General features: G+C 38.6%; 2 protein-coding genes across 6 annotated transcripts in view; both read right to left on the bottom strand.

Moving 5' to 3' along the window:
- Positions 1-112: 112 nt before the first annotated feature.
- LOC132174430 (probable methyltransferase PMT18) lies at positions 113-1779 on the bottom strand. Its single transcript, XM_059586089.1, has 3 exons — positions 1598-1779; positions 792-1489; positions 113-361 (listed from the first exon to the last, which is right to left on the bottom strand). Exons 2-3 carry the CDS (start codon positions 1479-1481, stop codon positions 113-115), a joined length of 939 nt encoding a protein of 312 aa, XP_059442072.1. The 5' UTR covers positions 1482-1489; positions 1598-1779.
- A 3752-nt stretch (positions 1780-5531) lies between these two features.
- The window catches only part of LOC132173631 (uncharacterized), a 26744-nt gene continuing 17636 nt past the window's right edge, over positions 5532-14639 (bottom strand). The window contains exons 24-28 of one of the 5 annotated variants that reach the window (XM_059585171.1): positions 10028-10134; positions 8055-8173; positions 7467-7544; positions 6104-6309; positions 5532-6022 (exon numbers count right to left, since the gene is read on the bottom strand). In XM_059585171.1, the coding sequence (XP_059441154.1) occupies positions 6010-6022; positions 6104-6309; positions 7467-7544; positions 8055-8173; positions 10028-10134 (523 nt within the window). In that variant the 3' untranslated portion in view covers positions 5532-6009. Of the gene's footprint in view, positions 6023-6103; positions 6310-7466; positions 7545-8054; positions 8174-10027; positions 10135-14639 lie in introns of those variants that run through there. The other 4 variants (XM_059585172.1, XM_059585173.1, XM_059585174.1 and 1 more) reach the window with 4 other exon arrangements.

The raw sequence follows: 14639 nt of genomic DNA, 5'->3' as shown, positions 1-14639 counted from the left end.
CAGATGATTACAAAATTTTCATACTGCAGTGTTAAGCATATTTAAGTTTTTGCAATTAGTAATTGTTAAGCATGAAGGACAACGTTTCTATCTTCCTTATTGTTTGATTGTTTTAAGTTTGTGAATTGACATAGATACATATATTTTTACCATATTTATGCCAAGGAATCAAGCAACGGGAACAATGAGCCATATCAAAAGCCCTCGCTGGGTAAGGAAGCCTCTGTGAAGCCATAATGCCAATCATAGCAGGAACTCCCCGCTCCAATGCAAACTGGACCTGTGCTTCGTGTGTGTCCCTTGGTGCAAAAGACATTGCCAGGATGTCCCTCCTCAACAGGTAAGCTCCCCAACTTGCTACCTTAATACCCACAACCAAAACAAGACATTAGCAAATTGCCATCCCCGTCTATTATACACTTGGTAATCACAAATTACATTAAACGACAGGCAGCTTAAACATGACATCATGTAGAAGTCTTCGGTGAACTGGGATGTAAACACCCTAGTCCCATATTGGGAAAAGGAGTTGCTCACATATAATGAGCAGTTTATAGAAAGTCATTCATAAGTGCTAAGTCTCACATTACTTATTTATTAGGTAAAGGTGGACGAGCACTAACCGCATATGCTCTATCACCCCAAAAGGACCCAAAAAAACCTAATCATTTTGGAATGATAGCCCTGAGGCTAGGGCTTTTTCCTAGTGGGTTCCAACAGAACTGCTGCCTTCATACTTCATAGGCCGTCCCAAGAAGTAAATAAGTTAAAATGAAATATCAACTACTTACACCACAGCCTGTATCTATTGCAGTTCTGATATTCCCGCTTTTGAGAGGAATGAGATCGTTAATGTCATCAATATATGCATCAGCTCCACGGGGGAACATGGTGCCTCCTCCAGGGAATCTGAAACGCTCACCCTCGACTTGAATCCAATTCTGAACAGCCTTTTCAATGCTGAGCTCTCTATGGGGAATATTGCCATACCAGGCATAGTCTCGGCTCTGAGGCCATTTGAAAGGGGTCTTATATCTTGGTGGAGCAGGTATCAGGCAAAGGAGGAGTTCTTCCTTTTTGGGGCAATGCCGCTCTCTGTATTTCAACATGTTACGATCGAATTTCCTTCCCCTCACTGGATCTTGGCAAGGGGTGTATTCGCTATAGGACAAATCACAAGGTGGGAACTTCTGGACTCCACCGGAGTTGTTGATCTCAACTTGATGATGGCTTTGAAAGTCCAATGAAAATGATGATGATGATGACGCCGACGGTACACTGCTGCCTGCTGGAGGTGATCCACCATCACAACCGACTTTATTGTAGACCTCAGATTGATTTGTGGGGGCAGAAGTATTCTGCCAGGCGCCAAAAATGTAAGACAAAATGCACAGCCCACTGACCCCTAGGATCCAACTGAGGCGCTTCCTCTTAGATTCCAGCTGATGATGCTTTGGGGATCCGCTGTACTCCTTTGCCATTCTTACTTCTGCAAAAAAGAAAAAAGAAGATTAGTAAAAAAAAAAAGTCTCAAGAGAAGCAGAGGAGGCTGCAATGTGCAATGTCAATATAACCAACGAAGTGTTGTTGGGCTTACATATTTCTTGGAACATAAACATTAGACCGAGTATAATCTTTCCAAAACCAGTCTCTCTTGTTTCCTATAATTCTTTTTCTTTTCTTTTGAAGAACAAAACCAAAAATTATGAAGGAAAGGAAACAACAAGTGGACGATAATCGGAAAGGGGAAGAGGCAGACTAGTTTTCAAGGCAGCTGGACGCAAACGGCTAGTAAATCAACCCAAAGAACGTAAAAAGATTGAAACTTGAAGGACCAAAAAAGAAAATCTCAAAACAAAAAAGGACAGAGCATTAGATCCCACAACAAACAAAGCCGCCGGTGCCCGGTAGGAACAGAAAACATTACCAAGTGAAAGAAAGAATAATAAAAAAAAAAAAAACGAATAACAAAACGAAGAAGCAAAGGAAATCAAGAATAAGTAAAGTGGGAAGTCGAAACGTACCTCTTCCCCAACAATATACAATCAAAAGCCAAAAACTAGAAAAAGGTTCCCTCTTCTTCAAACTTTATAGAACTCTAACAAGAAACGAACTTTGCAGAACCTTTTCTTTTTCTATTTTATTTTCCATATTTTTGTCACACACCCACAAAGAGAAGGAGGAGCCAGAAGCCTTACTAGTCTACATACGCAAGGAAACCCACAGGAAACATCTATTTTTTAGGGGGAAAAAAGAAAAGAAAAGAAAAAGAAAACAGAAGAAGCATACCTTGAGGTGACTGCAGGCACAGCTAAAGATTCCCAGATTCTCCAAATGAAATGCTATTATTACAATGTGAAGCAAACATGGACCTCCGTGGTATTCAAGTTTTCTCCTCTTTTCTTTAATAAAAGTTGTAGTTTAGAAGTTAGAACCCTAAAAAATATGGAAAAAAATATTTTCTTTCCTGAGCTAATGAATGTACATGATAAGTTTTGCAGTCAGAGAAAACTTAAATGAAGCTTTGGAACGGGAGTTTGCAAAGGGGGGCAGCGATGGAGAGAGAGAGAGAGAGAAAGAGAGAGGCTTAAAGGTCAGACTAATGGGTAACATAAAAAGGAAGGGTGGAAAGCCTCCGCCATTACAGGAAGTGATGAGTGGTAGCGTACATACATATATATAATAATAATAATAATTTAAAAAGAGAGAGAAGATGAAGATGATCGAAGGCAGAGAGTGGATATTGTTTTTTTTTTTTTTATTTATTCTTTAAATTTTTGGTTTTTTACTAAGAAAAAAAAAAAGGAAAATGAGAAGTGTGGATTCAGTCTACGACAGCATGGCCAGTGGCACCATATGAGCATTCCGAGGAGAGCTGTTAGCCTTATTTTGCTCCCCACCCTCACTCTACCATTCCCTTTTTGTTTTTAAAACAGATAACATACAACTCAAAACGCTGCTTTACAACTACTTTCATGACTTTCATCTTTACTTTCATATCAAAACATTTTCCAAAAAAATATTAACAAACAATGCCTTTTATGCATATTATATTTCCTACTTCTTGCATTAAATTGCTACAATCCTCCGTATACAGTATGATCTGGATGATGAATGGTTCATTTACATTCTTCTGGTTCAAAACCACATTTACTAATAATATTCATTATTCACAAACACTGAGATTTTACTAATAATATTCATTATTCACAAACACTAACGAAGAAGACAGTGACACAAGTATATATAAGGCTGAAAGGAATCAAGATCATTATATATTTGATAGAGACTGAGGCAAACAAGAGATCACGAGATACTTGTGAGTGCCATGCATGTCCTGTAGCTGCAAATATGGCCCCAGCACTTTGGAAGCTCTTTGTTCCAGAAGGTCGTGGACAGATTATTGCTAGGCCTTGAAATTACCTATAGAGAAAACGACCAAAAATAATTACCTAAAGAAAGATATTATCCTATTCCTATAAATCAAGTTTATGCTTAAAGAGTAATGTTAGATTTACGAGTAATTTTATAAGTTTTTTATAATATGTTGGAGCGTATCGGTATACAAATGTGTAACACCATCAAGTCACATATACTGATACGGTGAGTTGTAAAAGTTGATTTACCCATGATCTTATCTCTCCCCCTCTCTCTCTCTATTTGTCCACACATTTAAAAGGATTTTAAAACCTTTCTCATCATTTCATGGTCGTAATGATAGAAACACCAGTAACTCAAAACCTTTCTCATCATTTCTTAGTTTTTTCAATGTTGGCACGTGTTAGGATTTGGCTTAGGTACCGTTATAAAAATTATTGCATATTTTTTTTTAATTTTTTTCAATGTTTAAGATTTAATTTTAAATTTTTCATGTGACAGAGAGAACATGAAATTAAATTTAGAACATTGAAAAAACTACATGTGTAATTAAGCCAAATTCATTGGGTGTTTTTAAGAGCACATCTTTTATACAAAAAAAATATATATACAATTCTATCTTACCCATTAAAAAAGAAATTTTTTTTAAAAAAATTGTTATACACACCTACCCTTACTTACACTTTCAAGTACAAACTAATTGACATTGCACTAAAAAAATCAATGAATCCAAAATTTACTAATGATTCATCTAAAAAATCTAATGATGTTTTTTAGAGCCAGTCATAAAATGTTCGTTTAGAAGTGTAAAAATGAAATTGCATGTAATATTTATTAAAAGGGTTAAATATTGTTTTGACCCATATAATTTAATAACTTTATTTTTTGTCCTTTCGATTTTATTTTATATCATAGATGGTACCCGATAATGGCTAAAAACGGAGATTGTACATCCGTCTAATTTTCATCCAAAATTTGATAAAAATCAACGTCAGCACCCTTAAAAAATTGACATATGTCCATATGCTTTATTAAAAATAAAACTTTTTAAAAAAATTAAAATTAAAAACATTAAAAAATTATCATTTTTTTTTTTTTGAAAAAGCTGGATGGCCAGGCACTCCTAGCTGGTTTGGAGGTGACTAAACCACCCCTAACTTGCAAAATGTGGTTGCCGAAACAACACCTAAGATTGTTGGAGATGGTTTCAACTATCCTTAATTTGCAAGTTTAGCATGCTCGAACCACCCCCAAAAAGGCCAAGAGTGGCTCCAGTCATTCTTTAGGGCAAAATGGGGTGACCAATTTTGTCGAGCCACTCCTTTTTCATTTTTTTTAAAAACCTTTTTTTTTAATATTTTTAATAGTTTTAATTTTAATTTTTAATTAGGTATATAGACTCTTGTCAATTTTTTAAAAATGCTTACGTGCATTTTTGTCAAGTTTTAAACAAAAATTATACAAAATTACCATTTCAATTTTTAACCATTATCAAAATATCATATATGATACAAAACAAAACCATAACAATAAAAAATAAAGTTGTTAAACCTTTAGTCTTTTCACCCTTATTAAAAACACAAAACATAAAAAAGACTGTCGTCCCACGTGCAGTGCTCCCCACACTCGGGACACTGCGCAGTAAGGACAAGTGGGCCGTATCATGCCATGATGAATTTGATACGAAGTTGGTGGCCAAGCGGATGTGACTTCACACATTCAGTCAAAAAAGCGACCGTGCCTTTTGTGATTTATTTATTTATTTATTATTTTTTTTCCTTGAGCAAATTCGTAATTTCCCGAGCGATGATAGCCTACAAGTTGTACGCCTCAAAGTTAAGAAGGAACCTTATCCCCAACTTTTCAAATGCCATTTGTCCCGACCAAATAAAAGAAGATTAGCACTCACCCCAAAAAAAAACACAAAAGATTAGCCACTTTTATACTATACTCCAAAAGAACTCGTCCCATTACAATTAAAGTATTCTAAAATTACTTATAGATTAGTTTCACTTAGTCAAAATATCGGACATTGACACATTTATATATATAAAGATAAACTATAAGGGAGAGCCTCTTAGGAATAATATATCCGGATGGCCACCACTGCATTGACAACGATGAGGGAGTTGGATTAAAAAACATAACGTGCATCAAAGAATTTGGAGTTTATCAGTATTGTTATATCACTTACCCATTTACAATAAAAAGCCTCAAGTACAAGAAATAATCTCTACTTTCGGATAATCATTGTGATCATTTAACTATATAGGATCATACTCCCCCTTAATCTTCCCCTTTCCCTTGTATTATTCAGAAAAACAAAAAACAAACTATATAGGCTCATAAAATGGGTGGTATACAATTAATTAATGAGGTGACACTATGTGATTGATTGTAGACTAAACATATTAACTTTACACTAAGAATCTAATCACAAGGAGGTTGTATCTTACGGATTAAGGCCTCACCACAGTAATGATAAAATGAATTTTCCCTTATAAATTAGACACGAGATCTGCATTCAGGTCCCTCCAAATTAGTACCCTAGCCAAGGCCCAAGGGGCGCACCCAATCCCAACCCTTCACTACTCCATTAAGAGGATCTTCAAAAGGATCAGTTTTCTTCATTTACTGCAAGTATCTGTAAGGTGCTAAATCATGGGGCTGGGAACTGCAGTGCAACGGTAACCAACCAAATGACAAGGACAATCCAGAAATTCACCTTATGCTGTTGTCCAACTTCTCTAGTTTCTGGATAATTGAATGATAATTCCTGCCTTTGTATAATTCAACAAGTGATCGTATTGCTTTGGATATCATCTCCTTCTTTTGGTCCCGAAGAGACATATTTTCAAATTCAGAACACGTACTTGTCTCCCCTAATGATGAGCATAGCATCTTCAACCAATCCTCAAGAAAGGAGGCTTTCTATGTGGAACAAAGTTAAAAAGCCAAAATGAGCAATTTGTCATGCACTATGAGAAATGATGAGATATAAAAGAATAATCAGTTAAAAGCAATGGAGCCAAGTTCTACCCCTTAAAAAAGGCACAGAGATACGGGAAAAGATTAGATTACTCCATGTTAGAGACGCACACCATAAGAGCAACCAAACGCAGGCGTGCAAAGAAAGGCAAATTTTTGAAAACAGAGCATGGGCAGAGCACTTTCAAAATGCTACATATATAGATAGCATGCACAAACCTCGACATATATTATTTAGTCAACTCTTCAATAAGAACTAAAGTTGTGATAATTTGACATAAGTCCTGTGAAGTACAATGTAGACACACACAATTCATTTCATTGTTCGACTCTTTGACACGAGAAACCGTTGTAGTCCTAAATGTTGTACAAACGCAAACATCACTTTTTCTCCTCATACAGTACCATAACTACATACTACTTCATCAAATAATATGAGACTACTCATATTTGAATTTTACTTTATCTTTGGTTGTATGAGGGAGGAGAAAGGGAAAGGAAGTGGGGTGAAGTGAAGGGAAGGGAAGGAAAGGAATGCCATCTTCCCTCTAGGTGTTAAATCGTTTAGAGGGAATCAGTGAGAGGGGAGATTGTTTTGTGACATCAGAACAGTTAAACCTTGCAAAATAGTCTTTCACTTTTGTTTCTTCCACTGCCTCCCAAATTGGGAGGAAACAAAATGGTGGGACAGGAAGGGGAGGATCCCTCCACCTCCCTTTCCTTCCCTCCCTTTCTACCCAACCAAACAAAGGAAAACTCCTCTCTCTTCCCTTCCTTTTCCCTCCAATCAAACTCGGTTAGAGAAACTTCTCCTTACTCTGCTATGTGTTCACTGTGTATAGGTCAGCCAAATGTCCAAAGTTATAGATTTCCATTGGAACATTATGGACAAGTATGAAAAGTGCAAACAAATGTCCAATGTGAAAAGAAGCATTAACGTTTGAAGCATGTCTAACACGGCTGTCAGCCAAATCAAAGTTGTGAAACCAATCCACACACACACAACCAACAGCACAAATGCATTACAGTATAGAAAACCCGGTTATTAAGCAAGGAAAATGTTGTGTAACAAGGAACCCCAACATCTTTGAAATACTTACTTTCACGAGAAAATCTTTCAGAGGTTCATGATCAGTGCTTGAAGCAAGGCTAAGAACATGCAACATGGTTGAGGTTAACTGTATGAGAAAAAAAGAAAAAAATTAAATCACACTAAATTAAATAACACACACAAACACAGTAAAGGAAAAAAGCTTACCCAAAACATAACATTTTCCATGATTCAATAGAAATCTAAGCTTAAGGGCCAAATATAATAATTTAGAGTAATATTAGAAACCACATTTTTTATCAGACAACTATCCCACAATATTGACGTGTCAGTGTCAAACCAACTAACCCTTAGATTTATTTATTTAACAATGATCCAAGAGTTGGTTAGGATTGACACGTCAACATTGTGGGATAATTATAAGATAAAAATGTAGTTTTTAGCATTACTCATTTAGATCTTATTAGAATTTTCAAAAATTAACGTCAATTCAAGTGAAACTCTTTTTCTGCCTTTTCAAATGGACTCAGGAATTGTTGATAAGAACTGTAGGGGCATTCATGATACTTTGAAATCATAAACTGTAAACTAGTACTAATATAGAATTGCTCAAATGCAAAAGATTTAGGAGCTTGACCTGCTTCTCAAGCGCAACCCTATATTTGAAACTAGATGGTGCTGAAATCTGGTCCGAGCCTAGATTCTCTATTATATGCTCCAGACCTTGGATGACATCTGGGAAAGATTTCCCATAATCTGCATTAAATAAAGGGGGAGAAGACTAAGTTACCTTCTCATTCAAGAACTCCAATTTAGAACAGGATAGGAAATGTCAAATTGAAAAATACAAGGTCTTCCAAGGCAGGGTGTAGCACTATCAATACATTAAAAATATAACTGATTTTTTTTTTTTTTTGTATAAGTAATAAAAATTTTATTAAAGAACAAAGAATCGCAACCCTGGTACATAAAAAATATACTTGAAACTAGAAAGACACCTTTTAGAAGGGGAACAAAGATCAAGAAAAACAGGAAAAATCAAGCGCAGTATGCAAGTCTAAAGTAATTGTCCAAAGGTAGGATTGGCAATCTTTTATACGACCTGCGAATCCGACATGAAATTAGAGGGTTAGGGTTTGGCATAAATGGGTTGACCCACTTGACCCGTTTATGAAATTATATATACATGTTAAAACGGGTTAAACATAACGCATTTGGGTCTAAATGGGTCAAATAGATCAACCCGTTTGTGACAAGTAGGTCGTGTTAGGTCACTCGCGGGTTGTGTTTGGTTTAAAGGTCTGACCCGTTTAGCTAAACAATTTGTGTTTGGGAATTCTACACATTAATTACATATCCATTTCCTCCTTTTTGAACCAAAGCAGATAGGAGAGGAACTCCCAGTTGACATGGTAATAGGCACAACACTCCAGAAATTCTAGATTTCAGTATGTTGTCCAAACATTCGTTGGTTATATGAACTGAATCTAGACTTTATCTCCCCCCTATAAAAGCATTCTGCATAGAAAAGAGTGAACCCAAAACCTGTTTCATTCTAAGAGCAATGACCTTAGCCAAAATCTTATATACACTTCCCACCAGGCTAATAGGTCCGAAGTTCCTTACTTCCAACTACCCAATCTTTTTAGGGATAAGGGCAATGAAAGTAGCATTTAAGCTCTTCTCAAACAAACCATGTTCATGAAAAGTATGGAAGACGCGCATCAGATCGTCCTTCACTATCGCCCAACACGATTGAAAAAAGGCAATATTGAATCCATCTAGCCCCAGTGCTTTACCACCATCCATACTAAGCAACGTCTGATAGACTTCCTCCTCTTGGAACGGCCTCTCCACCCATTCTGCTTCTCCTAAATCTAGCAAGGGAAACTCCAAACCATCTAATTTGGGCCGCCAAGGGGTGGTTTCAGAAAAAAGGTTCTTGTAATATTGAAGGATTGTATCATTGATTGGAAGTGTCCATACTATCAAATGCTAAGACTGGACAAAAATTATTCATCCAATGGGAGTTGGCAAGGCGGTGGGAAAAACTCATATTCTGATCCCCTTCTTTCAGCCAAGTCGCCCTTGATTTCAGCCTCCAGCTAACTTCTTGCATAAGAACTACTTTCTCCAACTCTGCTTTCATCAAAGCCCCTTTTGACTATCTCTTCTTCTGTAAGAGGCCTCTCCTCTTCCAGCAAAACAAGGGACCAGATCTCCTCCAAAAAGGACCCTTTTCTCACCTCTACATTTCCAAAGACCTTTTTGTTCTAGCATTTTAAATTAAGCTTCAACCTTTTAAGCTTGTACGCCTAAACAAAGCAAGGGACACCAAGACACTGGTATGAATTCCACCACCGTTTCACCAAATCACCAAAGCCTTTTGCTTCCAACCACATATAGCGTGAATCTCTAGCCATACCACCACTGTCAAGCAAAATATTGACATTATCTAATAAAGGTCATGAAGTGATAAATCCGTATGCCATGGATTTAATTAAAAATGTCAAATTTGGCTGATACTGATAGGCATTGTTGAGTTACTACAAAAACTAAATTTACATTTTAATCTTGACAATGCAAAAAAGGATCCAGCCTACTACTCACCATGAATTGATGCCGGCACAGCCAAAGCAGCAGCTGCATGTATCCTGATCTTAAAGTTGGAAGAATCACGCAATAATAGTAGAAGAATACTAAATACAGATGGAGCCCTGCCCAAAAACACAAGAATACATAATTACATTATATTATGAATGTACTTCAATACTCAAAAGGAAGACATTCATGAAGCAGGCAGATGATGTATGTGCTCAACAAATGAACATGATCTATTATTTTGCACTAGCATGACTGGGATCCACAGGAAGCCACTTAAACCTACCAAAAGGCCCAAGTATTTCAAGTACTTCACTACCTTTCACTAAGTGAAACATTTTGTTTTCTCACTATATGCCAAACTGGAGTAATGTCAATTCTACGTGGCGTTATCTCTCTCGCAAATTCTCAAGATTGAATACCGCTGAATACAACCATGAGTTTGGTTACCAAAACATCTTTTTTTTTTTGATAAGTAATGTTTATATATCAAAAGCGCAGAGGGGCGCAACCCTAGTACACGGGGGGTATACAAGGGAAACGACTAGCTAGAAGAAAAAAGAACAAGGAAATCAAGATAGCTAATAACTATAGGAGCGAGCCAAGCCGCTGTCCAAGTGTAAAGAGTATGGAAAAAGAAAGCCGTGATCTCCTCCAAAGACCTCTCAGCATCCTCAAAGCATCTCTCGTTCCTTTCTAACCAAAGGCACCACATAATGCATAGCGGGACCATTTTCCACACGACAGCATTCCTAGATCGACCTCCCGTCCGCCAACAAGCAAGCTGGCCAGCCACCTTACTAGGCATTACCCAAGACAACCCAAAACGACTGAAGATGGCCTGCCATAAGGAACGAGCAATCTCACAATGAAGGAAAATATGATCAATAGACTCCCCATCACCTTTGCATAAGCAACATCTATTAATCACTATGATATTCCTTTTCCTGAGATTATCAAGTGTGAGAATCTTCCCTAACACCGCTGTCCAAGTAAAGAAAGCCACTCTCAAAGGAGCCTTGGTGCGCCATATACTCTTCCAAGGAAACGGACTTGCTTCTTTGCTTACCAAGATATTGTAGAATGATTTAACATCGAACTTCCCTTTTCTCGACGGGATCCACCAAATTTTGTCCACCCCCCCCCTACTCCACTTGTGAGAATATAACGTAGAGTAGAACGATGCTAGCACTTCCACTTCCCAATCATGGATCGATCGAAGGAAGCTAACATTCCATTGGCGATTTCCACCCATAAACTCCAAATTATCGGCAATGGATGCATCTTTTGCATTAGCTATGTTATATAGGCCTGGATATGCTTCCTTGAGGGTCATTTCCCCACACCAAACATCATCCCAAAATCTGATTTGGGATCCGTCTCCTGGGTCGAATTTAGTATATTTAGAAAACACTCGCCACCCTCTTCTAATATGCCTCCAAAGACCCACCCCGTGAGACCCGGTGTTGTCAATAGAATGCCATCCACCCCATGCGGAACCAAACTTGGCATCCACCACAATTCTCCACCAAGCCTCTCTCTCGTGCGCATAACGCCATAGCCATTTTCCTAATAAGGCTTGATTGAAGACTCTCAACTTCCTGATCCCTAAGCCACCTTTGTTGATAGGAGAGCATACCTTATCCCAACTAACCAAGTGATATTTGAATTCTTCGTTTAAACCACCCCAAAGAAAATCACGTTGGAGCTTCTCTATTCGCTTGGCCACAGAAGCAGGTAATGGAAAGAGGGATAATAAATAAGTGGGAAGATTAGAAAGTGTGCTCTTGATCAAAGTGACCCTTCCTCCCTTGGAAAGATACAACCTTTTCCAACTTGCTAACCTGCGCTCAATCTTTTCCAAAGTATCATCCCAAATGTTTTTGGCCTTGAAGCACGCACCCAAAGGGAGTCCCAAATATTTCAAAGGTAGAGTAGCTACACCACAGCCCAAAATCCCAGCCAAGTCTCCCACATTTTCCACATCCCCTACCGGTATCAAAGCTGATTTAGCCATATTTACCTTCAGACCAGAAACGGCTTCAAAGCAAATAAGTAATGCTTTAATGGAGCGGATTTGATTACTATTCGCCCCACAGAAAACCAACGTATCATCTGCAAATAGAAGATGAGAGATGATGATCCTCTCAGACAAGTTACCACCCATTGGGAAACCCGAGATAAAACCAGAATCAATGGCAGCACCAATCATCCTGCTAAACGCCTCCATAACTATGACAAACAAAAAAGGAGATAAGGGATCCCCCTGCCTCACCCCTCGTGAGCTTCTAAAAAAGCCGGACGGGGTGCCATTGATTAACACCGAGAAACAAGCAGTTGAAATACAACGCTCAATCCAAGAACACCATTTTTCGCCGAAGCCACATCTCCTAAGAAGATATAATAAAAAATCCCAATTTATGTGATCGTAAGCCTTCTCCATATCCAGTTTACAAAGCAGCCCCGTTTCCCCCGAATTAATCCGGCTGTCAAGACATTCACTTGCAATAAGTACCGAATCCGTAATTTGCCTTCCCTTCACGAATGCATTTTGAGGCTTTGATATCACCCTTGCTACAACCCTCTTCATCCTATTAGCAAGAACTTTGGCAATAATCTTGTAAGTTCCACTTATAAGGCTAATAGGACGAAAATCCTTAAATTCAGTAGCCCCAGACACCTTTGGAATAAGGGAAATGAAAGTAGCATTAAGACTTTTTTCAAACTTACCATGAGCATAAAAGTCTGAGAAAACCGCCATAATATCTTCCTTTATCACCTCCCAGCAATCTTGGAAAAACGCCATGGAGAAGCCATCCGGACCTGGGGCCTTATCTCTATCCATACCTTTTACCGCCTCCAACACCTCCCTTTCCTTGAAAGGAGATTCTATATGAGTGGCCTCATCCGCCTCCAGCAAGTCAAACGCAAGATTGTCCACCCTAGGCCTCCAATTGCAACGTTCAGAGAGCAAAGACTCGTAGAATTGCACCGCTTGTTGCTTGATGATGTCTTGGTTGGAATTAGTTGCTCCATTAATGGTTATGGAATCAATGGAATTATACCTCCGATTCGAATTGGCAATTCGATGAAAAAATTTAGTACATTTATCCCCCTCCTTGAGCCACCTAATTCTGGACTTTTGTTTCCAACTGATCTCCTCTTGTAAAAGAGCAATCTCCAACTCCCTAGAAATCCCCCTTTTTCTTTCCTTTTCTTCTTCATCGAGCTCCCTCTCTTCCTCCAAGCTCTCCATAGCCTTCAATTCTTCCGCTTTTTCTAGGCATCTAGCACTCACATTGCCAAATTCCACCTCGTTCCAGCTTTTAAGGTCCCCCTTTAACGCCTTAAGCTTTTTAGCCAAGATGAAACTTGAAGAGCCAGAAAAATTATAAGAGGACCACCAAGCCCGTACCTTGTCCACGAACCCCTCATATTTCAACCACATGTTCTCAAATTTAAAAGGCCTCTTACCTCTTGTCATGCCGTCACAATCGAGCAAGATGGGAAAATGATCCGAGCACAGTCTAAGCATCCTTTTCTGGATCAAACTAGGATACTTAGTTTCCCATTCTGGAGAGACTAAGAATCGATCGATCCTAGACCGAGAATAAGAATTTGACCATGTGACCATCCCTCCGGCTAATGGGAGATCCATAAGCCCCTGCTCAGCTATGAAGTCTGAAAAGTCTGACATTGCACGAGTACGGCGTGCTCCCTCCGCCCTTTCACTAGGAAAATGAGTCACATTAAAATCGCCGCCGATACACCAAGGCATATTCCACCAGCTGGTAAGACCAGCCAACTCCTCCCATAGCCGGTGCCTGATGTGATCAAAATTCGGGCCATAGACCCCCGCAAAAGCCCAAACAAAGTCATCTTCTACGTTCTTGAAAGAACAGGCTGCAACAAACTCTCCCACATAATCCTCAATCTTTGTGACCACCCTTCTATCCCACATCAATAAGATTCCACCCGATGCTCCTTTTGATGCAACAAAAACCCAGTCCGCATAAACACATCCCCATAAATTTCTCACAAATTCATTGGAAATATACTTCATTTTCGTCTCTTGAAGGCAAACAATATCCCCCTTCCATTGTCTAAGTAAATTTCTTACCTTCAAACATTTATTGCCCTCATTTAGTCCCCTCACGTTCCAAGAAATAATTCTTGGCTTCATGGGTTATCTCTTTGTGCCCTTCCTTTAGCCCTAACCCGACTAGACCTCCCTTCATAATTGATATAACTTACCAAATTATTGAGTTCCCTCAATCCTTTCTTTCCCGCATTAGATGCTACACCTGCCCCCTTCCTTTCATTTTCTGCAATGATATCCGCAAACAGCTCCAATAGTTTTCCTTCATACCCATCGCACGTAATTCCCACGAATTGGCTAAATTCCTTGACAAGCTTCAAAACCCTGTCTGTTGACTTAGATCCCTTCTTCCCCTTATTTCCCGGAGCTGAGCAACTCATTAATGGAATAAGATTCTCCCCTTCATATACCTCTAATTCCAATCCTACCACTGGAATTTCCTGAGTTGGAGCAGATTTCTCCACAATACGTGGAGAGTTATATAGTTCCAAGCTGGTTTGAGTTGGTCCCCTATCCATTTCA

Source organism: Corylus avellana, chromosome ca3, assembly GCF_901000735.1.
Source record: "Corylus avellana chromosome ca3, CavTom2PMs-1.0".
In the NCBI taxonomy this organism is placed as follows: Eukaryota; Viridiplantae; Streptophyta; class Magnoliopsida; order Fagales; family Betulaceae; genus Corylus; species Corylus avellana.
The sequence above is the reverse complement of the archived record's forward strand: the minus strand, read 5'-3'. Positions and strand labels throughout refer to the sequence as shown.